Consider the following 27,085-nt stretch of genomic DNA (forward strand, 5'->3'; position numbering starts at 1 on the left):
GAGGCAGTGAGAGATTTTACTTTCTTGGGCTCCATGATCACTGCAGATGGTGACAGCAGCCACGAAATTTAATTGAATTTAAGACACCTGCTTCTTAGGGAGAAAAGCAATGACAAACCTAGACAGCATCTTAAAAAATCAGAAACATCACCTTGCCAACAAAAGTCCGTATAGTTAAAGCTATGGTTTTCCCAGTAGTGATGTATGGAAGTGAGAGCTGGACCATAAAGAAGGCTGGGCTGATCACCAGAGAATTGATGCTTTTGAATTATGGTGCTGGAGGAGACTCTTAAGAGACCCATGGACTGCAAGAAGATCAAATCTATCCGTTCTTAAGGAAATCAGCCCTGAGTGCTCACTGGAAGGACAGATCGTGAAGCTGAGGCTCCAATACTTTGGCCACCTCATGAGAAGAGAAGACTCCCTGGAAAAGACCCTGATGTTGGGAAAGATGGAGGGCACAAGGAGAAGGGGACGACAGAGGACGAGATGGTTGGACAGTGTTCTCAAAGCTACCAGCATGAGTTTGACCAAACTGCGGGAGGCAGTAGAAGACAGAAGTGCCTGGCGTGCTCTGGTCCATGGGGTCACGAAGAGTCGGACACGACTAAACAACAAAACTAGGAACTTGAGATTTATCAATAGAGCCCTGGATTTCCCTGGTTGATGCAACACTGGACCTACATTTTGGAGCATTAGAGAAGAAGTTCAGGCGCTTTGGCCTGGGTATTATGCTTAGCATCTTGCTTCAGCTGCTGCTGCTGTAGTAGCACAACCCTCTGTTTATACCAGTATAGTTAAAAAGGCACTTGAGGCCATGTTGCTAGTCTTTCATCCATAGAAAATGGCAGAGTCCCATTTTGTGGAATGGTTCCAATTATTTTTATTATTAGAATTACTACTGAATGTGAGTTATTAATATAGCCAAATCTCCACAATGCTTGTCGATTGCCCTGTAATTATTACTATTATAACGCATAGTGTTCTCAGTCCAGAATCGAGTTATGTTGGGTTGAACGCTTTGTGAACTTACACAAACATCTTGCATCTTCAATGTGTAACATGTTGATGCAGTAAACAAATAGACTATATTTCGGAGTGCTTTGAGTTGAGGGGAAATTTGCTTCTCTTCCATTCATTATTTTAGGAGCTTTGGCGAATGTGTATTAGGAAGAATCCCCCCCCCAATTACAGGACAGAATCAAAAACAATAATTACTCTTGAGGAGTACCACCTACCATTGTCTTAAGTTAGAATTTCACATAGTATTAATGCCTTTCTTTCACTTTAAGCCTTCCCCAAAGTGTTAGAGCTAATCATGAGCTAAACATTTTATTCTACAGTGGTACCTCTGGTTACGAACTTAATTCGTTCCAGAGGTCCATTCTTAAGCTGAAACTGTTCTTATCCTGAGGCGTGCTTTTGTTAATGGGGCCTCCCGCTGCATACGCTCCTCCGGCACACAATTTCCATTCACATCCTGTGCATAGTTGTCAGCGTTTCCCTTTTTTAAAGGGATATTCCCTTATTCCAAATAGGATTCCTCACAAGAAAAGGGAAAAGTTGACAGCTATGATCCTGGGGCAAAGTTCGCAACCAGAAGCAGCTACTTCCGGGTTAGCGGAGTTCGTAACCAGAAGCGTTCGTAACCAGAGGTACCACTGTATGTGGAAAGACATGGTTAGAATGAAAAATGCACATACATTTTGCCAGGAATATCCCTGAGCAGAAGAATAGCTTCCCTTCTTCTGCTTACTGATCTTTCTTACGAAAGCTTTATGGGTTTGGCATTCCATTATCACATTCTGCACGGGTGTTTTCGTACTAGATGAACCTTTCACAGGACATGACTATTACCTGTGGATTTGACCCCTTTCCAAAGCTTTCAATTTACTCTGAGCCTGGAATACACCAGACCGCTATCCAAACTTTAATATAACCCTTCCACAGCCTTTCCTCTTCCTTTTGGCAGATAGCTATACACACTGTTACTAGCCCATTGGTGCATACAAACTGGTGTCATTCCTGGCACATACACAGCCTGAAAACAGGCATAAAAACAACTCCTTTCTTCCAGTGTACAAAAACCTTCTTGATTACCAGATGCAAATAGGCTACTTAGAAGTCTCTGCCCTGAAAGATACCAAAACTACTTTAATATGGGTGCAGTGTATTCTGTATTTTTATGGTGATGATCCAAAAGTCCAGTAGAGTGCTGTGTAATAAGATACTGGTGCAATAAGATGCTGAAGCATAAATAGGTGGGGTTTTGTTGTGAATACTTTCCCTTTTCTTCTTTAAACTCCAGTTTGGAATACCTCTGGTTACAAACTTAATTTGTTCCGGAGGTCTGTTCTTAACCTGAAACTGTTCTTAACCTGAGGTATCACTTTAGCTAATCGGGCCTCCCGCTACGCCGCTGCTGCGCGATTTCTGTTCTTATCCTGAAGTAAAGTTCTTAACCCGAGGTACTACTTCTGGATTAGGGGAGTCTGTAACCCAAAGTGTTTGTAACCCAAGGTGTTTGTAACCTGAGGTACCATTGTAAATGTTATTTTCTGGCCCAATCATATTTCGCATTCCCCCCCCCCCCGTGCAGTTCCAGTGACTTGCTGATTTGAGTATGTCCAGTTTATCTAGATGATCTCTGAAAGGGCCCTCTCCACTTTTAACCTTGATGAATTGATGGGTTTTCTGTGTTATGTTGGTAACATGATAATTGTCTCTCTTCTCGGCAAAGACTGAGACAAATTAGGTATTTCGTGTGCTTATTTTCTCCGCCTTATTTGTTGCAAGTTGTCCATGCAACCCAGGAATTACAGTGGTTTGTTCTGTCCTTCATTCAATGTTTCATTTTAATTTAACAGAAATGGTGTTTTGCCTTCCCAAATGTGGGCATGATTCGGGCAAAGGGAGGCGCTTTCAAGTCCCATTGATATCAGAAAAGAAATAAGGCACGTGATACAAAATTTTGCCTTGATATCAGCAGGGCTTAAAATTGCTTATGACTGGATGGATTGTGCCTTTTATGCATAATACTGATTCTGGCAGTGAATGTTCCTCTGTACATTTTTATTTCCCGTAACCTTTCTTTTTGGTCTTAGTCGATCTGCATTAAGTATATGTATGATTTTTCTAGTTCATGGGTAGGCAAACTAAGGCCCGGGGGTCGGATCCGGCCCAATCTCCTTCTAAATCTGGCCCGCGGACGGTCCCGGAATCAGCGTGTTTTTACATGAGTAGAATGTGTCCTTTTATTTAAAATGCATCTATGGGTTATTTGAGGGGCATAGGAATTCATTTATTTCCCCCCAAAAATATATTCTGGCCCCCCACAAGGGCTGAGAGACAGTGGACTGGCCACCTGCTGAAAAAGTTTGCTGACCCCTGTAGTTCAACCTCTTCACTGACACTCACTTTCTCTTTCCCTACAGGGTACATACCCAGTTACTTAGACAAGGACGAACTATGTGTCGTTTGTGGTGACAAAGCCACGGGGTATCACTATCGCTGCATTACTTGTGAAGGTTGCAAGGTAAGTCTATAGCAAGAATTACTACATGATCGTGGCCACATAAAGAGCTAAAATAAGACAATGTCATATGATTTAAATTATAATTTGTAAAGGATAAGGCTACGGCTATCAGTCACGATTCACTTTTAATAACTAGGGGAATATGATAGCTTATCAATTACAATTTGATCCAAATGCTTGCACTAAAATGACTTTATGGATTAATCCAGATTTGACGACAGAGGGGCAGTTTTTTGTGTGGAATAAATGTGTTGGATGTTGGATATATACATTAGATTAGCTATTAGCCTCAGGTGGATTTTTTTTTTTTTTTTGTCATTTCCTATTTTACATCTTAAATATCCATTTCCGATGAGTGGCTGGCACATATTTATGGCCCATCTGCTTTGAGTGCTTTGGCATCTCCTAAATTGTTGGATCCTTGAAAAATGCTAAACCAAAGCTGTTGCTTATACATGTTTAGCGGATCTTTGTAACGTAAAAGTTCAGGAACTCAGAGAGTTGTGGAAAAGGGAATTACGATTGCACCAAAGAGCCCAAAGAATAGAAAATTGCTTAAGAATCTATATGGAATGTTTCCTTAGACTTGAAATTCAGACTCATACAGTAAAAAATAGTGTTTTGAGTATATTGGACTCCACAGTGTTTGTACAAGAAGGCATTGTCCAATATGCTCATCTGTTGGAGGTACCGTATTTTTCGCTCCATAAGACGCACCTAGTTTTTGGAAGAGGAAAACAAGGGGGAAAAATTCTGAATCTCAGAAGCCAGAACAGCAAGAGGGATCGCTGCGCAGTGAAAGCAGCAATCCCCCTTGCTGTTCTGACTTCTGGGATAGCTGCACAGCCTGCATTCGCTCCATAAGACGCACACACATTTCCCCTCACTTTTTAGGAGGGAAAAAGTGAGTCTTATAGAGCAAAAAATACTGTATAATGCTAAGAATGCCTCATTATGTGGGCTTGTCCAGTGATATATTCTTTTGGGGCTGAAGTTGTTATTCACATCAATTTTATATTGGCAAAGTCTTTGCTATTTGCATGTTCGGGTGCTTCTATATTATATTTCTCTAGTGTGGGGATTAGTGGTTGCTATGAGATTTATACTTGGAGCCTGGAAGGATAAATATCCACTTTTGATTACACAGTGGTCTGTGGATCTCAGGCCATTCATTTGACTGCGTTTAAACATATTTCATATAGGCATCAATTTTCGTGTGGATACCTATTTTGGACTTTGAGAGGGCTTGTATTAACATATATGTTTAACTTAAAATGCATGTAATGATGGCTACTGTATCTGCAATATGAAGGGGTGGTGGTTTTTTGTTACTACTAGTAGTATTCATATGTTATTTATTTTCCTCCCTTCCTTCCCTTTAGTAATTTCCCCCTTCCTTTTCTTTGTTAAATTTGCAAATGAGAAATTTGAGTAAGGAAACGATGGCTATACATTGTGTCCCGTATCTGTGGGAGACTGCTATTGCTTTGGGTTTACCATAGGCACCTGATTGTCTCCTGGGATAACAAAATGTTAGACTAGGTGGGTAACTAACTGATCCGATCCAGGAGGGTTCTTCCTATGCCCTTAATTTATTTCATAATGTGTCTTGTTCTTTGTCCAGCGATAAACGCTCCAGCATATCTAAATAAATATTTGGTTATAAGTAACCTAAATGATAAAAAGTGGGCAATCTAGGTGCTACTTTGCATTCTTTTTCCCCCCCACATAGGGTTTTTTCCGAAGAACTATTCAGAAAAACCTTCATCCAACTTACTCCTGTAAATATGAAGGAAAATGTGTGATAGACAAAGTCACAAGAAACCAGTGCCAGGAATGTCGCTTCAAGAAATGCATCTATGTTGGCATGGCAACAGATTGTAAGCTTCTTTATTTTACTGTGCTGTTTGTTTGCATTAGGTGTGTTTATTTCAGTACAACGTAATCATCACTGTTTGTTGGGTGCTTGGTGTCCCCCCCCCCATTTTTTAATAATATAATTATATGCTGGCTGAGAATATTGGTTGTTATGCCCAGCTAATTTTTCCATAAAGCTTTAATTTTCTGTCTACTGTTGAAAAGACTAGGCTTTCCCCTAGCACTGGTGAGTCTGTATGTTAATAAGGATATGAACAATTTCTAACTCAGAAGTGTGTGTGTGTGTGTGTGTGTTATGGAGCTGTATCATGCAGGGGGCAGGCAATTATCATGCTTAAAGATTTGGAAGAATGGGAAGTTGGATTCTGTTGTTGCGTGAGTCATCCTGCAGTTGTTTGTTTTATTTTTAGCCAGAAAGAAAAGGAGCGCTGCACTACTTCTAAAGAACTACAGCATATGGCTGCAAGATTAACCCTTAGTGAAGACTTGAAGTAGCATAAGTGGAGTAACTCAAAATGGAAACCCAAAGTGCTAGTGTTGATAGTTGTTTCTAAAGTTATCCTCAAAAGGAGGTGGGGGTATGAAATATACTCAGAGTCCTGTAGTAATGTCATGCTCTTTATTGCAGCTTGTAAAACAGTGATTGAATTGCACCCCAAACCTCAGGCTTTTATATACATTATTTACACATTGAGTCCCGTCTGATTGGCTCATTCTGATTCCCTCCTGGAGCCTGATTGGTCTTTTCCTGCAGGCCAATCGGTTGTTGCATTCTATGATCCAACCAGCCTAACAGGCTGATTAACTTCCTCCTGGAGCCTGATTGGTCTTCTCCTGCAAGGCAATCAGTGGTTGCATTCTAGGATCCTATTTGCCTGTTGTTCTAGGATCCAAGCTTTGTACATAACAGAGTAGAAGGAGCCCGTTTTATAAAACAGGAAAGTAAAGGAGTATAGAAAGTTGCAACCCTTGGATTATGCCGAAATGGCAAAACTGACCAGAAAGCTCAGGAACCAAGAGGACCAAAACTTTCATAAAGAATTGGGGGGGGGGTTATAATTTACCGTATTTATTGTCCCATAGGACGAATTTTTTTCCCCTTTATTTCCCCCCCCAAAACCAGGTTGGGGAAACTGAACCAGGTCGGGGAACAGGGGATGGCGGCGCTGCGCCTCCCTGCTGCCCCCCGAGCTTGTGGGGATGGCCAATGTCTGCCCGGCGCGCGGGGCGCTTTGCTTCAGGCGGCAGGCTGCTATCCGCAGTGTGGGGAGCCCTGCGGGGAACTCCTGCAGGTCTCCCCACACTGTGGATGTCTGCCCGGCGCGAGGGGCACTCTGCTTCAGGCGGCAGGCTGCTATCCGCAGTGTGGGGAGCCCTGCGGGGAACTCCTGCAGGTCTCCCCACACTGCGGATGTCTGCCCGGCGCGAGGGGCGCTCTGCTTCAGGGCACACTTCGCACCGGGCGGCAGGCTGCTATCCGCAGCGTGGGGAGCCCCGCGGGGAACTTCTGCAGGTCTCCCCACACTGCGGATGTCTGCCCGGCGCGAGGGGCGCTCTGCTTCAGCACGCCCTGCCCGCCGGGCGGCAGGCTGCTATCCGCAGGCTGCTATCCGGGGAACTCCTGCAGGACTCCCCACGCTGCAGATGTTTGCCCGCTTCAGGGCGCCCCTCGCACCGGGCAGTAGTCTGCGGATGTCTTCCTTAAGCCTGGAGAGCGAGAGGGGTCGTTGTGCACTGACCCCTCTCGCTCTCTAAGCTTCAGCAAAAGCCTGCATTCGCCCCATAGGACGCACCCAGATTTCCCCTTCATTTTTGGAGGGGGAAAAGTGCGTCCTATAGGGCGAAAAATACGGTACTTGAGAGACCACTGTAAACAGATTAAAACATCCACAGGATTGCAATAACACTTGCAATGTAGAAAATACTATAGACAAAATGGAGAGACCTAAAATTTGGATGATGAAATAATATTCAGTTGAAAAGGTTGATAATAGGACCCATGGAGTAAAATCAAATAAAAATTATTTCGGGGGAAAAGAAAGTTGCATCCCACCAGACTCATCCGCATTGCCCACTCTGACTGGCTATGGCTGTCTGGGGTCCCATACAAAGGGCTTCCCCATCACTTCTAACTTGGCCCTTTTAATGTTTGAGATTGAACCTGCGACCTCTGCCGCTCCCTCCTTATAGCTCTTTGTACCCAAGGGAACGTCGGGCTTGTACTTGTCAAAAAACATCCTGCGTGTCACATTGCTTTTGATGCCAATGAGTTTCCTCCTTCCCCCGATCCATTTGTGATATGGCAAGTCTCCTTGGTTTCCAAAGCAGCGGGGCATGGAGACTGTTTTTTTGATAAAAACCAAGCCTAAACTTCATTTTTTGGGAGGGTCCTTTCCACCCCATTCCTTTCTAATCCCACCCATGTGACTAGTGATAGCAATTAGTTATGGTTCACGGATGCACATTTCCCTGAATTATTTATTGCCGACAGTCCATTGACCATTATCTTCCTGATAAACTAAAGTGCCAGTTAGCACTAGCTGTCTGGGGCAGAGCAACAGGAACTCACCCCGTTGTGTGGATTCGAACCGCCAACCTTCTGATTGGCAAGCCCAAGAGGCTCAGTGGTTTAGACCACAGCACCACCCACATCCCTGGAGATCCTGCGTACCTAGCGGGTGCAAGTAGATAAATAGGTACCACTGTGGTGGGAAGGTAAACGGCATTTTTGTGTGCTCTGGTTTTCGTCACCACGTCCCATTGCTCCAGAAGTGGTTTAGTCATGCTGGCCACATGACCTGGAAAGCTGTCTGTGGACGAACGGTGGCTCCCTTGGCCTGAAAGCGAGATGAGCACCCCATGGTCGCCTTTGACTGGACTTAACCGTCCAGGAGTCCTTTACCTTTACCTTACTTGCTGTCATTCTGTGCGGCAGCCAAACGAACATGACAGCCCGAGTATCTTCTCCATCTAAATATAGCCTCTGTAAAGTTGGACAACATTACATAAAACAGAAGTGACAGTTGAACTGCTGCTACCAATAGCATGTCAATTATGGATAAACTCTGCTCTCACTCTTCTCTCTTGGATAATATAACATGCAAAAATGAAACTACAGTGGTACCTTGGGTTATATACGCTTCAGGTTACACACTCCGCTAACCCAGAAATAGTGCTTCAGGTTAAGAACTTTGCTTCAGGATAAGAACAGAAATCGGGCTCCGGCGGCGCAGCAGCAGCAGCAGCAGGAGGCCCCATTAGCTAAAGTGGTGCTTCAGGTTAAGAACAGTTTCAGGTTAAGAACAGACCTCCGGAACGAATTAAGTACTTAACCTGAGGTACCATTGTACCTAGCCAGGCAAATCGTATGCATTCTCTGTAACCAGCCACTCCATTGTGAAGGCTCTAGGTGCAGGACTAGAGACTACCGTTGAGAGGATACTATGATGTTTTCCCTTGATTGGAGAATATTTGCTGGAACCACTGTAGTTTTGCCCGATCTCTTGCAATTAGCACTATGCTCCCTGCTCACACAGGAAACACGTAATTTTAGGGCACAGACTTCTGGGCAAACCAGGCTTCTTTGCATCAACATGGACTTTTAAACATGCTTAACTTCTTGTGCTGAGAACAGGGCCGAGAAAAGGGGTCATAGTTTTGTAGTGCTTTGTAAGAGGCATTTTGTTGTCGATTTCAGTTATTTGGAATTGGCTCGATTGCCGGAGGGTGTGCACAGTTACATGGGTGAAAGTGACAAATAGATTTTGCACAGGTAGATCAAACCCCTTTTCAGCTCCCAAGATAGATAGCCCTAATCCCCCCAAAACCAGATTATGCAGTTCCAAGAAGTGTTCGCAATCCGTTTTTCTCTAATATGTCCTTTCCTTGTTATAGTGGTGTTGGATGACAGCAAGCGACTAGCGAAAAGAAAACTGATAGAGGAGAATCGAGAGAAGAGACGTCGGGAAGAGTTACAGAAAACCATTGGGATGAAACCTGAGCCAACAGATGAAGAGTGGGAGCTTATCAAAATTGTTACAGAAGCCCATGTCGCCACCAATGCACAAGGAAGCCATTGGAAACAGAAAAGAAAATTTCTGGTAGGTAACACAATGGCATGAGGAGCTCGCCAGAACCACTCCTCGCTTGACCTGATTTTTTAGCATCATTTAGTTTTTGGTTGACAGACGAATCGGGTGGGAAGCTTTGATCTCTAAAGTTCTTTACTTTAGGCCCACCGTCTTTCTGCAACAGGAAGTAAAGAACAAATGAGCGCAATAACATATGAAGACAAAGTTGAGTTTCACATGTTTTCTGCAATACGCAAACAAAAATTCTCAATATAGTGATCCATGGAAACGGCTGGTGTCACTAGAACTCTCCTAGCATGTGGCCTGTTGTTTACCATAGTGTCGCTGCGAGTTTTGATATTCAGCCAATTTAGATCAATGGAAGCCAGAAATAGAAGAGAACAGGAAAAATATCATTTCAACAGGTTTTACATGCCCGTTCCTTAACTAGAGACATTTCCACATTACAAGGGTCCTTTCTGGATGAGAAATGCTTGCTTTTGTATAACGGCAAATCAGTATAAGAACCTGCAGAGCACGTTGCTTTAAAAATAATGCAACTAAGATTTAACTGCATGCGTCTTCAAGAGAGCTGTTCAGGGAAGTTTTTAGTGTTTGATGATGTTTTGTGTTTTTACTATTTTTTGTTGGGAGCTGTCCGGAATGGCCGAGGCAACCCAGTCAGATGGGCTGCATATAAATAATAAATATAATCATTATCATCATCATCCACTATTCTGGAGTTCTCCCACCCCAGCACACATATACCAGGAAGAGGATATAATCTAATAAGTCTGCTCACTCCTTTTGGTGCTGTGGTGTTGCGCAGCATTGGCCTCCTGTTTTGAGGCCAATTATTATTATTATTATTATTATTATTATCATTATCATCATCATCATCCACTAGAGGCCCAGGTTTGTCTTCTGGGGTTTTCCCCCACCCCCCAACACACACATACCAGGAAGAGGATATCATCTAATAAGGCAAAGTTGAATCTACCGTATATACCCGAGTATAAGCCGACCCGCATATAAGCTGAGGCACCTAATTTTAACACAGAAAACTGGGAAAATGTACTGACTCGAGTGTAAGCCAGTTCACCACACCACTAACCTGGTGGCGGTGGCAGCGGCGGAGGAAGAACAAACAGCCTGAAAGGGCTCCTTTCGGGGCGCTCGTCCCTCCGCCGGCGGCGGCACCTGAGTATAAGCCGAGGGGGGCTATTTCAGCATTAAAAATGTGCTGAAAAAGTCGGCTTATACTCGAGTATATACAGTAAGTATGGATGGTCTTTGCTACTGCTTTGGGAGTTTGTTAAAATCGAAAAGTTGGTTATACTGTAAATACCTAACATGAAAAGTAATAACTAATAATTTTGTAGTTCCCCAATCCAGCAAACGTGTTAAAAACTGCATCGGGGTAAAATGTGCATATAAAGCATATACTAGTGAAAATAACATACAAAAATGCATTCCATTAGAGTTCTGGGTTGTTGTTTTTTTGCAAAGATGTGTATATTTGACAAAATCGCATAGGAAAAAAGTGTGTTTAATGGGAGAAATTCTCAATAAAATACTGAGGATTTTTGTTTATAAAATGGAAAATAATGTAGAGAACTAAAATAAGAGAAACTAGAATTGCCAGATTCATTCCTCCCATCATCATGTGAAGTGAAAACCAGTTGCTGGGTGCTGGCCATGCTCTCAGCATCACATCATATCCCAGCCAGCCCAAGCCCCCCACCATGACCACACAGGGCATGCCTGCAGAGGAGAAGCCTACCTGTCATGCATAGGCTTTCCGGTGAGAAGGAACCCTGGTCACACAGTTTTTTTGGAAGTCCTCTCCCACCTGCAGACATGCTCCTGGAGATTGTAGGGTTATGTCAGGGAACTGCCATCGGAGCCAGAGGCAGAGGGAAGGTTCCAGAGGGATGCCGGAGAGGGTCCCAGTAGGGAGAGAGGCAGCCCATCTGCTGGGGAAGGAAATCAGCGTAGCACCAGTGGAGAAGGGGGGCAGAAGGGGGAATCGGCGAGGGGACTCCAGGACTCCTCGCCGGAGACCAGCAGGGAGAGCTCGGGTCCTCCGCTGCCCACACCCTCCCTGCGCAGAAGACTTCCGCGCAGGGAGAGTAGGAGGAGACTAGGCGTCAAAGAACTTCTTTGCTGGAAGAAGTTCAAGAAACGCCCACTGACGGATTCTGCCAGCGATTGAGACAGCCACAGGTGAGAGGCTGTCCAGACAGAAAGGGTTCACCCAGGTAACCTAGCCAGGAGTGGCGACAACTTACGCACCCCTAGAACCATTACAGGTTAGGAGGATGTAGTGGCAAAAGCCAAAACACTTCACTGAGCATGCTGAGTCCCTGTGGGAGCAGGGAATAGAAAACTGGGGTGGTGATATTAGAATGGAGTGGCAGGGAACGTGAACACACTGCAACATTCTGTTGCAGATCCTAGTAAAGGTAAAGGGACCCCTGACCATTAGGTCCAGTCGTGACCAACTCTGGGGTTGCGGCGCTCATCTCGCTTTATTGGCCGAGGGAGCCGGCGTACAGCTTCCGGGTCATGTGGCCAGCATGACTAAGCCGTTTCTGGCGAATCAGAGCAGCTCACGGAAATGCCGTTTACCTTCCTGCCAGAGCAGTACCTATTTATCTACTTGCACTTTGACATGAGCGCCTGGCGTGCTGTGGTCCATGGGGTCATGGAGAGTCGGACACGACTAAATGACTAAACAACAACAAAATGTATTGGGCAAAGCATACAAACATCAACTCAGTGATAGGAAACAGTATGCATATTTAACATTAGCCTCTTTGAGCTGAATTCCTGAACTTAGCTTCACCCCTCAAACCAAGTGATCAACTGTTGAGAAAATATAACCTATGTTGGTTCCTATCCTGTCTGTTTTTCTTACCTGTCAGGTTAGTGCAGCTATAGGAATAGCCTTTGGCTATTATGAACTTTGGTGAAGCCTCACTGTCCCTCTAGCAAATGACAACAAATTATAGGAAAGGTCAGAAATTCCCCTCCCCTGACAAATTTAATGCCGAAGGACTTCTCTTCCTTTTGGATTTCAGGGGAGGATAAGTTTTCCTAGGTGCGACTGAGAAACAACACTTGCTTTAGGGTTTCGGGGTGAACAGCTAAATGGCTTCCACAAGATAACATAAATAGACAAGAATAGGTAGCTACATTTGCAAAGCACTGAGCTGCCTACACAAATGCGTAGTGGCATGTCGGAAACTTATGGGTACAAGAGTTTGTCTTAGACAGCGGCTTCTTTTGAATACAAAAGTTAATTTTGCTAAGTAATAGCTATGGGGCTTTCTTATAAACAAAGCAGAAGAAGTGATGGGTTTGAACTGCCAGCGCTCCACAAAAGTTTAAGAAGATTCCATGTCCACTGCAAATAAATTGTCTCCTTACAATGTTTTTCTTTTCTGTTGTTAGCCAGAGGATATTGGACAAGCACCAATAGTAAATGCCCCAGAAGGCGGGAAAGTAGATTTAGAAGCCTTCAGCCAGTTTACAAAAATTATCACACCAGCAATCACAAGAGTGGTGGATTTTGCCAAAAAGTTGCCTATGTTCTGTGAGGTACGGATTTCTTTCCAGTTTAACCTCTCTCTCTTTTCTTTTCTTTCCTTCTCCTTCATTTATTTATTTATTTTGCATGTAAATGTGAACTTTGTTTACCCCCCCTAGAAACAGCTTGAGATGGAATTTTATTTTATTTTGAGATAGAGTTACAAGACAGACAACAAAGTATACACACAACACTACAACAAGAACTAGGAATTAATAAACTTACATATAGCTATCTCATTAAATCATGCCTGTGAGATATCCAGTTCACTAACTATATCACATCTAAGTTAAATACGGTATATCATAGTGAGAAACAAAAATATAGGTGCCTGTCAGTTGATTCAGATTTTATCAAAAGATCTGATGGGCTTCCACCTAGGAAGTAAAGAGAAACCATGGTTTTGAGATAGATGATAGATAGATGATAGATAGATAGATAGATGATAGATAGATAGATGATAGATAGATAGATAGATAGATAGATAGATAGATAGATAGATGATAGATAGATAGATAGATAGATAGATAGATAGATAGATAGATAGATAGTAAGTAGCTAGCTAGCTAGCTAGCTAGATATATCTCTTGCTTGCTGCACATTCTGAGTAAGATTGTATGTAACCATCATCTCCCAAATTTAATTTAGTCTCCAAGGAGCCCAGGGTGCGAATTTTATTATTGCACTGCTTTTTATATAGCTTCTTTGGAGACTTCCCGTTATGTGCTATACACAACTTTGCCCCTGAATACGATTACTTAAGAAGCCTTTATGCAGAAATACAGAGTCTATAGATTCAAAGTGATCACATAGCATAGCTGGGGTAGCTACCTGTGGCCTAATGTGGCAAAATTCCTGGATGTCATCTGGAATGTATTCCTGAACTCTTACACAGTTTAAGGCACTAACACTGCTCCCATCAAAGGTGAAATCATAAACCAATCTGACCAGAGTACTAATTATAGTTGGACATATCCTTTGAAGTACTGCAGGGGTCATGTACAACATACTGAGAACTTTGTATTGTGTGTCCTTTATAGCCTCCTAAGTAGCGCTGATTAATAAAAAGAAAAAGATCTCCAGGTTGTCTCCAGGAAAATCTCCATTATCTTCCATAGACTCCCCTAGGTCACTTTTCCATGCATATAAATATGATGATTGTCTTCCAATAATGACATTGCAGGAAATTACAAATAGATGAAAATAGATCTTTAACCAGAGGGATAACAACACAACATGGGTTAATCTAAAGTGCTACGATTGGAAGTGCAGCAAGGAGGAGGAAGGTTTCCTCAAAAACACAGTTGTTCCACTGAAAAATCCTCACCCTCATCTCTCAACTGTTGGGACTGGAGAAAGGGAGACTTGCCCAGGGAATGGGCTAGTCCATTTTTCAGCTTCCAGTTTAGAGCAGAACAAAATTATCGGGTGATGCTGAGTCACCTGTGTGTGAAAACACCCTCTTCTCTCTCTCACTCTCTTTTGTGTGTCCCTTTATCTGTTCCAGAACATTTTTCAGTTGTTCCTTTCATACACAGATCTCAGATCATCCTTAGCTGTAGTGAAAGAGAGGGAGGATAACACTTCGTGCAAATGGCTTCCCTATTCCAAGTGAGTCTGGCCATTCTGGGCCACTTTCATGTAGTTTCCCCGAAAAAAAGATTTGGCTGGCACGGCTTTCCCGCTGCCCTTAAGCCATTCGCTCTGCCCCAATTCACCCTCTTTTGTCCAAACTTCAGAATACTTCACAGCTGATAGCAAAATTCTGCAACACCATGCAAGTGCCAAATGAGTCTCAAAGGGAATTGCTTGTTTCAAACTTATTAAACTAATCATGTTTATTTTGGATAATTAGAATATTTTTTTGCCCTCTTTTTCTCTCTCTGCTTTTCTTTCCCCCCACCCTTCTTTTTGGTTGTGAAACATCACTTCCCATTTGCCCCGACCTGTGTAAACTATTGAAGCTGATGTAGAGAAGCCTGACTGAGTTCTCCTTTGGCGATCACTCGTAGCCGAATAAGATAGTCTTCTATAAATACGGTTTTAACAATGAGTCCCTAAGTGACTGTGGAGGCCAATTCTGGATCCACACGTCCTTCCATAGTGGGGACATTGGTTTCCAGGTTGAGCACAGTGTGGATTTGCCAAGCATGCCTTCCTCTTAGCAGTAGCATCAGTCACTCTCCCTATGAGTCAGATACTCTACACTTAAAGCTGGCAGCCGAGGCGGGGAAAAGATGACATTACAATCAAGTGTCAATTTTCCTTTGCAGGCAGACTACATTTTTCAAAAACCATTCGGCCCCTGGAACATTGCTTTCACTTCTGCTAAGCCATGATCCCTTCGCCCACTCAGAAGGGTTTTTTTTTTGTTGAGATTAAATGTAATCACTGTGTCAGTACTATAAATAACTACTCCCAACCCCACAGACAGACGCGCGCGCGCACACACACACCTCTCTCAACTTGACTTAAAAATAAAATAACTTAATAACCGAAGCCAAAATGGAACTGATTTTTGTTTCCATAACTACTGTTATGGACTACGGGTGATTTAATAGTGCTAGAGAACTAATAACAAGATAGCCTTCTACCCTGAAGGGTTCGAATTTACGTTGGCCTATGGGCTGAAGGTTTTGTGGGGGACAAAGATGGTTATAGTGGTTGTATAACACAAGTATGTACCATTGCTAGGTCATTCACATTATTATTATTAATTACTATTATTATTATTAGCCTTTTACACCAAAGTGTCTCAAAGCAACCTACATAATAATAATAAAAGCAGCAAGCAACATTAAAACCAATTATAAAAGCAGCAGTAAAATAAGATTTAAAGTGCAAATCCAGAAATATATATAAAAGATGCATATCCTACCCACCTCACATCAAAGATGAGCCCAATAAAGAGGCAAAAAACATAATTAGTTACCCTCTCAGTTAAGGACCGAAGGACTTCCTAAATGCAAATGTTTTTGCCTGGCACCTAAAACCAGACAAAGATGGCACCAGTTGTGCTTCCCGGGGGAGAACGTTCCAGAAGTGAGGAACCACCACTGAGAAGGCCAATTCTCATGTCCCTCAGGTGAGGCACACAGAGAAGGACCTCCGATGATGATCGCAGGTTCCAGGCTGGTTTATGTGGGGAGAGGCAGTTGTTGAGGTCCTGAGCCACCTAAGACTTTATGGGTCAAAACCAACATTTTGAATTGGGCTTGAGAGACTAAAACGGTAGCTAGTGCAGTTGTGCCAGATTTGGTATAATATGAATTCTGCTGATTTCTGAATGAGCTACCGTTTTCAAAAGCAGCCCCAAGTATGACACATTGCAGTAATATTCCTGTAATAGATAGTGATTTATTAATTATACAATCATCATCGTCATCAAAATAGTAATAATAAATTAAACTGCTTCGAATGTATATCTATCCCATCTTGACTCTCCAGTAATTCCCCAAGTCTCAGTGAAGGGTGAAAAATGACAATTACTTCTTTGAAGCTGGCATGTGGATGACATTATTAAGAATACTCTCTCGGCAGGTTTTAGTGATCACTTCAAAGGAAGTAATAAAGGGAAGGAATGAAAGGAAACTGCATACAGGGGTGGTGCCAATATTTATTTTACTTTTTAGCATTTAGCCTTTCACTTAAGTGCAGGGAAACTGATTCTCACTTGCCATTCTCCGCAGCTGCCATGTGAAGACCAGATCATCCTTCTGAAAGGTTGTTGCATGGAGATTATGTCCCTCAGAGCAGCAGTTCGCTATGACCCCGAGAGTGAGACTTTGACCCTGAATGGGGAGATGGCAGTGACCAGGGGCCAGCTGAAAAATGGGGGTCTTGGAGTTGTATCAGATGCCATTTTTGACCTGGGCATGTCATTGTCATCATTCAACCTAGATGACACGGAAGTCGCTCTCCTACAGGCGGTACTGCTGATGTCTTCAGGTGAGTATGAAAATAGTTTAGTAATTTACACTCTGGCCACCACACTACACTGGCTTCCTAGAGTACTTCTCTAGGGAAATAAATATGGGGAGAGCAAAATTAAGCCTAGTGTGCACATATACAGTGGTACCTCGGTTTTCGGACGCCATAAACCCAGAAGTAAATACCGTACTTCCGTTTTCGAACGTGTCTCGGAAGTCAAACATGCCACGCAGCTTCTGCTGAGTGCAAGCTCTGGAGGCCTAGCTGTCGGCTGTTTTAGAACGTTTCGGAACGCGAACTGTCTTCCAGAACGGATTACGTTCGAAAACCAAAGTACCACTGTATTGTTTTACCAAAACATATAAGGTAAAATTCTCAATTGGCAATTGCTCCCATGTTCTAGGGATAGATCTAGGGATCCCATGTTCATAACGGATGTTTTGCCCAAGAGACAACCCACTACCTTACTCTGGTTCTCTGAAGCTTCAGGGAAGCTGTGTCAGGATCAGCTTGCATTGGGAAATACTGTGGGAACCTGCCACTGAGCAATATCAATTTATTAAAATCTGACTGAGCTCTGCAGAAGGTACTGTTTAAGTAGTCCTGGGTGGATGTAAGGAAATAACTGATGCCTTTCGTCTAAATTACGCAGATCGTCCGGGTCTTGTCAGCGTCGAGAGAATAGAAAAGTGCCAAGAGGGCTTTCTCCTGGCATTTGAACACTACATTAATTACAGAAAGCATCACATTGCACACTTTTGGCCAAAACTGCTGATGAAAGTGACGGACCTACGAATGATTGGCGCCTGTCATGCTAGCCGCTTCCTGCACATGAAGGTGGAATGCCCAACAGAACTCTTTCCCCCTTTGTTCCTGGAAGTTTTTGAGGATTAAAAAGACTGGAGAGGTTCTCGAAAATCCTATAGCACTACTGGGTGTCTGTCATTTCATTCCATTGCCTAGTATTTTCTCTCTCTCTCTTTTTTTGTGTCCATTTCCATTTTGTTCCACCTTGTTTTTTGTTTGGAGGATTATTTTTGATAGGCACGATTGATGATCTCCCTTCAATGCGGGTACTTGTGACAATTGCATTTGTGTGTGTGTGTGTGTGTGTGTCCTTTTGATGTGAATCCTTTGAAAGTTTGACATTGGGAATACAAATGAATCCGTTTCATTCACCAGCATTCAGGTGCTCATAAGCTCACACTCATCACTGCTTGGAGAGAGGTGGGAAAATAAGCTGAACTAGTACGGAAACAAATAGATGCTCAGATCTTTATATTTTTTAATTCTGCCATATTTTGTACAGTATTATCTCACTTTCAGGACACGAGGTATTTGCTACAATCTAGCAAGTGTTAGGCTCGCCTAAGTACCAGCTGAAATCGATAGGACTTAACCATGCCTAACTTTCACCTGATTGCAACCATGGTTTTCAGTAGTTCTTAAGAGAGTGCATCTTAATTTAGCCAAAGACTTCCATAATTGCCATCATTGCTTTGAGATCAGAATCTTACAAGTAAATAAATAAAACCTTTTGTATTTTTAAATCCTTTTTAAAAAAAACCCCTAATAGGTCAGTGCTCCAAAAAGTGCGGAAAGTCCTTTGTTTGTTTCTATTTTCCATATTTTATTGGGATGTGTGAATGAAAGTCACACCTATTAGAATAAGAACTGACATTTGGAACCTACATTGCCCCAAGTCTTCTAAAACAAATTTGACTTCATGTTGCTAAATAGGGGAAATTGCTATCTAGTCGTACCTTGGTTTTCAAACAGCTTAGTTCTCAAATGTTTTGGCTCCTGAACACCGCAAACCCGGAAGTGAGTGTTCCGGTTTGCAAACGTTCTTTGGAACCTGAACGTCCGACAGGGTTTCTGCGGCTTCCGATTGAGTTCAGGAAGCTCCTGCAGCCAATTTATACCCCAGATGGGCGGGGTATAAATAATAAATTATTATTATTATATTATAATCGTAGGCCGTGCCTTGGTTTTCAAACGTTTTCGGAAGTCGAATGAAATTCCGGAACAGATTCTGTTCGACAACCAAGGTACGACTGTATTAATCATCCAGGCTTTTGGGGAGGAGTGGGAGAAACCTGATAGTTTTGGGCTCGATCCATTCATTTCTTATGAGTGCAGAAACTCTGATAGGCACACCAAAAATATCCCCCTGTAAATTGAGGATGGGGAACTTGTGGTGGTCCTCCAGAAGACCCTTGGCCATGGTGGCTGGAGCTGATAGGAGTTGGCACCCAGCAGCAAATGGAGGGCACAGCTTCCCCATCCCTGCTGCAAGGGCTACCTCATTAATTTCTATAGATGCAGAAAACCCATAGGCACACAAAATTTGAATAAGGCATTTCTGAGTGTGTGCGGGCACTTTCTGCATGTCTGATGACTTCTGTGACTCTGGATTGGGAGAATTTAAAGGAAGAGTCAGAATTTCTCTGAAAACTCAAACATATAAATCAGGGGCAGCCCACATGGTGGCATCCAGTTGTTGTGGATCACAACTCTCATCAGTCCCAGCAAACATGGCCACTGGTGACATGGTCCGTGACATCTAGAAGGGGCCATGTTGGCCACTCCCGGAAACGTAGGCAAGAGAAATTGACATAGCGCTAAAGTACAAATGCATTTGTTGTATTTGTACTTAAGACTCTACAACTTCATTCCAGCAATTTAATGACCATTCCCACAACCACAGTAGGGACTTGCTATCCATTCCTAGTGGCCTTTTTGACATTGTGGGTGGAATCTTGAGGTGAAAATGGGTTGTCTGAATGCTTTTCCGAGACCCAGATTCAAAAATCATTTGCAGGGGTGGGCTAAATTCACAGGTCACATCCACACCATGTATTTAATCCACATGGCCTCCTCTGAAGAATCCTGGGAACTGTAGTTTGTTAAGCGTGCTAGGAATTGCAGCTCTGTGAGAGGTAAATTACACTTCCAGGATACCTTGGGGAAAGCCATGTGCTTTTAATGTGTGGTATAGATGCAACCATAGAGTATTTGAAATGACTACTGTCTCTCCTTTTATAGAAATCTGTATAAAACTGACCATAAAGGGAAAACAGCTTTAAAAGTTACGCCAACCAAGCCCTTTACACTTCATCCTTTTCTCTAGTTAAGATAATGGGTTGCATTTTGGACTTGATTTTCCTTTTTTCTCCCCCTTCCCTGAAAACAATTCTTTCCCTCTGATATATTAGTACCAAACTGTGGAGGACAAGCTCTTCTGCTGCTGTATTCTGTTAATCCAGAATCAGTGCACTTGGGGCTGTTCTGATGGTGATATTTAAACAGGCTAGATATGCAGTTCATGGAACACCTAACTTATTTGCTGTGAACTGCTCTCATTTTTAATATGATGCATCAGGCAGGCCCTTCCCTTTCCCCCCCTTTTCTTTTCATTTCCCAGTTCAGCTTATTCTCAAAGTACGCTTTTTGAATCCTTCCATACTACCCTGTGCATTCACATATCAGTAAGTAACATAGGCCATAGACCCTTTCACTGCCTCTCTACAATCACTCTCATAGCGACTGTAACCTGGGGCAAGGTCCCCAGGAAACATGAATCTAGTCCGTGCCGCAACCAGCAGGGGCTTAGTGCCTGCACTTCTGAAACAACAAGTTCCCACGCCACATAGCAAACTGCTTTGGCAATCAACATTAGTTCCAGAAGCGGCATGTGTTACGTCTTCTGTTGCAAGAAGGAGACAATTCCACAAACCCTTGGGAGCCATTTCGGCCCAGAACAATCGCTAGAAGTCTAGACCCAGAGCACCATTGTATACTCTGGAAAAATTCTGTACTCAGGAAGACTTTCACTGTGGACAAAACGAGAACGGTAGAGTTCTTATCAGCCATGCTTCATTCCATTAGCAAAGGAAGTCTTTTGAGTGCTCATGCACCAAACGGTGTCATGACATGGTGGACATTAATCAAGTCCATGGCCCCGCAATCCAATACAGAGTTAGGTGTGCTTAAACTCACTGATTTCAATGACTTAGGTTAGGTTGTGATCCATGTTAGCAAATGCCTAAACATGCCGTATATATTTTTCACAGTCTATATGAATTTGGGGGTGGGGGTGGAGAATGAGAGGCTCCTAAACTGTCACAGAAGAAACAAAGGCATCACGTTGACTCCCTTTGTTTTTTAACTGCTGCAAAACAGAAGTCATTACAAAAGTTATTACTGCAAGAGTAATAACCCACATCCATAGTGAAAAGTGTTAACATAGATCAATTCATGAATGAGGCATCCAAGAGGTTGCATAATATTCTCTCGGGTGCCAGATACGTCTACAGAACCTAATATCACCTGTCTCCAGAGAGACGGTTGTTGCCATAAAAGAGACAATTGCGAGCTTTTGTGATGCCTTTTGTTTCATAAGCTTCTGATAGCATAAGAATATGCAAAGTTTCAAAGTAAGCTTCACCAGGTCTCTTTCACCAGCTTAAGTCGTTTGAAAATGCTTATCCAAAAATTCAATTGGATCAACTCAGGGAATTTTTTTTCTCCAAAAGATGAACAAATTCAAAATAGATCACCCATCTGCCCAGATAAATGTGTCTTGTCAAATACCTGCTTTACAAATATTACAGGCAAATACATCGCAAGTTGGAACTGCCCCTCGTCAGCTTACTTAATAAGGAGATTAGTGGAGTTTGAAAGTACTGCAGTTCAATCTACACAAACATCCATCTTGCTTGCAAGGCCTATGGAAATAGATGTGGGTGAGCAGTACTTAAGGTGTCCTCCAGACCATGGGCTGCTGATACCTTCCTCATGGTTATTGCCTCCCATGGTCTGTAAACCTTTCCTGGCATATTTTATACAAAACATAACCTCAGGCTGCAATCCTGTGCCCAGTTACCTGGGGTAAGCCCCACTGAATGCAGTAGGACTTACTTTTGAGTAGACATGTATAGCATTGCACTGTTAGTAAAGCAGAAAACCACCTATGATTAGTACATCAGGCATGGCCAAACTTGGCCCTCCAGATGTTTGGGATCCCTAGGTAACAGGACCGGTGGTCAGGGATGATGGGAATTGTAGCCCTAAAACATCTGGAGGGCCAGGTTTGGCCATGCACAGTATAGATGGAGGACTTGTACCTTCCCTAACCCTACAGAATCAAGCATTTATGCTGAATTTCCATCATGATGCCCCAACTCCTCCTTGGCCTTGCCGAATTCTTTTAGCAGATGCTAAACTGGGCAGTTGATGATATCAGAAATGCAGGCACTTCACAGTCCTGTCTTGGAAGTTTCCCTGTTTCTTCCCATTTCTGAGCACATATCATCAAGCGCATGTGGGGAATGTGTGGCATAATCATCTGAATTCAGCATTGCTTATATAAATTTCAAAGACTCGGGTCCCCAATTCAGAGAACCCTGCATGCAGAGGAAACATGAAAATTTTAAAACTGGATTAATAGGGAACAAAAGAGTAACGTGAAATGAAAGACGGCAGGCATTTTGGGTTTGGGTGCATCCTTAAAGCCATTTAATCAAGAGCTGTTTTTCTTGAAAGGCTTCAGCGCCCCAGACACACAAAGACAACTGTCTCCCTTCTCATCCTTTTAAAAGTAGCCCCAGGGTAATAAGATGAGAACCATTTGGCATTTTCTTGATCAAAATCCCACTTCCTGGTTCTTGCTTGAGCCATTAGCCATGGAGGCTGCTCCATTACCAAATGGGATGTCTGCCCCATCAATCTCAGTTCCTCCAAGAAGACCTGCATGTCTTCTCTCTTACAACCGGTCCAGGGGCTGGTCTCGGCTACTTGCTTCCTCCACCTTAGGCTCCTACAAGTCCGCCTCTGCCTTGTAGGGGGAGTCAGCAGGGAGGAGGATGGCGACAAAGCCAAAATTAGTTGGCTGCACCTGTCATTGGCTCTTGCTCTGCCTACTGCTGCCTTCCTGACTTTCACCCTCTTGGTCCTAGTGGGCAATAAGGGAAAATATATTAGTCCAGTCAAACCTCGGTTCCCGAACACCTCCATTATCAGACGTTTTGGCTCCCGAACGCCAAAAACTCAGAAGTAAGTGTTCTGGTTTTTGAACGTTTTTCGGAAGCTGAACATCCGTCGTGGCTCCCGCTTGAGTGCAAGAAGCTCTTGCAGCCAATCGGAAGCCACGCCTCCGTTGTTGAACGTTTTGGAAGCCAAACGGGATTCCGGAATGGAACAGGTTTGACAACCGAGGTTTTACTGTACAGTATGCACATTTTCCATAACGGTGCAAGCAGCGGCTTGTGGGTAGCCGGTTTAGGTCAGGGTGCAGGGTAAAACGTGACCCTGCTCACATTTTCTGCCTCCCAGCCCACTAATAAATTAACGCTGAAATCATATGCATGTTTACTCGCCAGCAAGTCCCATTCAGTTTGATGGCCCCTGCTCTCATGTCAAGTAGGTATAGGCTTACAGCCTGAAAGATCAATTTATGGGGCTCACCAGTGCTTTTTCCGGGGGGTACGCATACCCCTAAACATTTTGTGAACCTTTGTACTTTTGTCCATTTACTGTATTTATTTTTCCCGATTTGAACTATAAAATGGTGATTTTCTTGAGTCAAAATGAGAGTACCGCTGAACATTTTTTTAGGGGGAAAAGCACTGGGGCTCACCTACTCTGGCCCAAACTCCCAATCTGACTTTTAATACTTTCTCCAAACAAAATAGTCATCACACTCTGGAGGGATGTACCCAAAGGTTCCTTTGCAGTGGAGGAAAAGCATCTTCTGCCAGAGAGAAGAAGCCTTCTAGCCCAGCCAACTGGCCCCATTGCACATCCAGCTCCACAACTTTCCCATTGTTTTCTAAGGGCAGAGGAACACCCTTTCCGCCATTTGCAACAAGGAATCCCTCTGTTCACATGGAGCATTTCCCATCATGGATGAGAACGGGAGGCACAGAGCTGCAGGTGGCACTTTAGGACTACTGTCCAACATCATAGGTCACTAGTTCTTTGTTACTCAGTATTCTAATGCACCTTTTAGACACAAACGTTAAGTGGTAGTTGGTTAGCAATGCACACTATGCTTCAGAGACACTTAAGGCTGCAACTCTAAGCATGTCTACTCAGAAGTAAGTCCTACTTAATTCAATGGGACTCACTAGGTAAGTGCAGCCCAATTCACTAAAGTTACCATCAAGTCATTAATCACAACTCGATAGCCATTTTGTACTTCGGAGACGGTCTAGTAAGGGTGTTAAATCCTTATTTCAGTCACTCCGGTTTTTTACATTTGTAGCTCCACAGGCTTTTCAGCGATTTCACTGTTCATTTACACCAGGGAGAGAGAGCAGAATTGGGACCTATGTTTGAGTCCTTAGTTAGTTTAAATATGTGTGGGGTATTTTTTCAAAAAATGAACATAGTCCTCAGTCCTGCCGAGGTTGGTAAACTATAAGGTTTTGTCCAATCATGGCCAGCGTCTTGAGTAGATTTCAGAACTGACTACTCATAGTGGCAAATCCTACACCCAGTATTTTTTTTCTGTGTGGATTGAGTCTTTTGGCAGAACACAACAAAGATGATTTTTTACACTGCACAGCGTTTATTTCTGCTTGTTGACAGTGCCACATGGCTCTCAATTTTGCTTTCTGCTCTAGGTATAGTAGCAAGTGGAGTGTTCTCTATATGAAAAAAAAACTCCTTATTAAAAAAAAGTGTCATCTTTACTATTTCTTGCTCTAAACAAACAGATGTTTAAGCTGCACTGGGTTTGTGTTGCAACTGAGTTCTGTAATTTCTTGACAATGTATTTATATGGTGAGATAGCAGTTTCTTAAAAGTAACAACACTGTGCCAAAATACAGATGTCGGAATTTAGACATTGGACATTTGTGATTTTATCTTTGTGCTAAATAATCACTCCATCGCAGAGCGGAGCACAGAAAAGGAGAAGCAAAATCAAAACGGGATTGGAAGGAAGATGACTCTTCCGGAATCTGCCTGGACAAAGCTACTGACTGCAAGAGGAGCGTGTCATTGCTAGTGATGTTATCTTTATGCTATGGAACTCTTAACTTGTAGGTGTCATACAGACTTCTTCTCGCTGCATAAATCATAAGCAAAACCAACCAGTCTTATGGTTTTCAGAAATAGCTTGCAAGGCTAACCCTTTCCCCCACTGTCAACAATGAGAATCAAAACCAGGGAAGACGCATCCATTTTTTGCTTTGTTTGAAAAAGTCAGTTTGGTCTAGGTCAGGGCTGGGGAATTTCTGGCTTTCCTGATGTTCACGGACTCCAGCTCCCAGTAGCCTCAGATAGCACAGCCAGTGGTCAAGAACAATGGGAGCTGGAGTCCATCCACAAGCGAAAGGCTGAAGTTTCTCGGTCCCTCATCTAGGTGATCAGAATTTTAGACTGTTTGGTTCACCAACATTTTCCCGCTCTGCTAAGGACCTACTGGGTGACCTTGGGCAAGTCACTTGTCTCTCAGCCTTATATTCCAGAATTGCCCCTTGCCTCGCACGGTCGTTGAGAGGTTTGGGAGACAAATATTGCAAAGACACTGTGCCCTGAGATGTGCTACGTTAACAAGCAAGTTTTCTTCGCCTGCCTTTTTGCAACTCTGGAGACAGCAAAGACCTATGCGAGAAGTTTTGGTTTGTCCTGTTATTATTGTAACTTTATTCAAATAACTAGATTTATCAGATACTCCCTTTTGATACTACTACGATATGACCCTTATATAAATTTTTATAGAGACACGATATCATAGAGCGGTAGAGGTTTATTTTCCACGTAAAATATTTAAAACAAAGCGAGCACATTTATTTTAAAAAGAAAAATAATGTTGCTTTTTAAATAAATAAAGTTTAAAAAATCACAATGACAAAAAAGGTATGGCCTTTTCTCACAAAGTTTTTACTGTGTTGTATAAATGTTAGCAAATGCAAAGAGAGTCTGCAGTGCTTGTGTGCATTGATCCACATTCAACGATGTCGCCTTCGAAAGCAATATTGTGCAAGTAATAAGCTGTTTGTGACTGTCTATTTGCACAGTTTACCTAACTTTTAAAAGCGAACCCTTATTTATGCACAAGACAATCAAATGTAAATCTACATCGCGGTGTGGATTGAATTGATGTAAATTACTGAGCACAATGTTAAACATTAAAAAGACACTTTATTTAATTACACTAGTGTTGGATAAGATCATATCAGGGCATGAATGAGTAATTTCCCCTCTTGTTTCTTTATGTTCTTAATTTTAAAATTCCTCAAAATGGCTTCATTCCCCCCCAATATAATACTATATTCTTTACAAAATAAAAATAGGAAAGATTCTGGTGGGTTTTAGAGTTGCCCTTTCTGTGTTTTGGAGTCATGCCCTGAGGCTGTTTGAAGTTACATGAATTTATTTGAAAGACAGAGAATTCTGGAATAGGATTTTTTTATTATTATTAAAAAAATGTTTTGTTTTGTTCTGTTCTGTTTTCCAAACAGTGTTAAGTGATATGCTAGATGGGTAATATTTTTTCAGCCTAAGCTATATTAAAATATGTGATCACAAATGTTTTAAACTATCTGAAGAGAAAATTTGTATATTTGGGGGAAGAATATAATTTTTACATAGCTTTTGTATGCAGATATTAATATGTAATTATGACTATAGTGGGCATAGATTACTGTGTAAGCTTGAATTCTAAAAAGAAAAAATCTTATAACTGATCAGTGGTTGGCGTCTCCGTTTCTTCTTTAAGGAATTTAAAATCAGCTTGTTAGAGTGCTTGAGGACTTTTAAGCATCTCCTACCAGCACGGATGTGATGCTGCCTGGATTGAAACCCAAATGGTGCAACGCTCCCTGCTGCATCATCCTTTTAAATGTCTCGCTGGCCCATTCAGGTGGGGCCGGGGACCAAACCACTGAGCCTCTTGGGCTTGCCGATTGGAAGGTCGGCGATTTGAATCACCGTGACGGAGTGAGCTCCCGTTGCTCTGTCCCAGCTCCTGACAACCTAGCAGTTCGAAAGCACACCAGTGCAAGTAGATAAATAGGTACAGTTGCGGTGGGAAGGTAAACGGCATTTCTGTGCGCTGCTCTGGTTTCT

At 42.8% G+C, this 27,085-nt stretch overlaps 1 protein-coding gene and 1 long non-coding RNA gene across 7 annotated transcripts in view; one reads left to right on the forward strand and one right to left on the reverse strand.

Annotated features, from left to right (window-relative positions):
- Window positions 1-26,703, forward strand: part of THRB (thyroid hormone receptor beta) — a 188,098-nt gene extending 161,395 nt beyond the window's left edge. For 4 of the 6 annotated variants that reach the window (XM_081883409.1, XM_081883408.1, XM_081883411.1 and 1 more), the window contains 6 exons: window positions 3,435-3,535; window positions 5,268-5,415; window positions 9,308-9,513; window positions 12,940-13,086; window positions 16,765-17,023; window positions 17,658-26,703. In XM_081883409.1, the coding sequence (XP_081739535.1) occupies window positions 3,435-3,535; window positions 5,268-5,415; window positions 9,308-9,513; window positions 12,940-13,086; window positions 16,765-17,023; window positions 17,658-17,899 (1,103 nt within the window). In that variant the 3' untranslated portion in view covers window positions 17,900-26,703. The remainder of the gene's footprint in view (window positions 1-3,434; window positions 3,536-5,267; window positions 5,416-9,307; window positions 9,514-12,939; window positions 13,087-16,764; window positions 17,024-17,657) is intronic. The other 2 variants (XR_014162000.1, XM_081883412.1) reach the window with 2 other exon arrangements.
- Window positions 10,856-27,085, reverse strand: part of LOC309353847 — a 32,646-nt gene continuing 16,416 nt past the window's right edge. Inside the window, exons 3-4 of the long non-coding RNA XR_014162070.1 lie at window positions 13,407-13,452; window positions 10,856-10,893 (exon numbers count right to left, since the gene is read on the reverse strand). This is a non-coding gene — a long non-coding RNA (uncharacterized lncRNA). The remainder of the gene's footprint in view (window positions 10,894-13,406; window positions 13,453-27,085) is intronic.

This window comes from Podarcis melisellensis, assembly GCF_964234715.1.
Source record: "Podarcis melisellensis genome assembly, chromosome: 12".
Lineage (NCBI taxonomy): Eukaryota > Metazoa > Chordata > Lepidosauria > Squamata > Lacertidae > Podarcis > Podarcis melisellensis.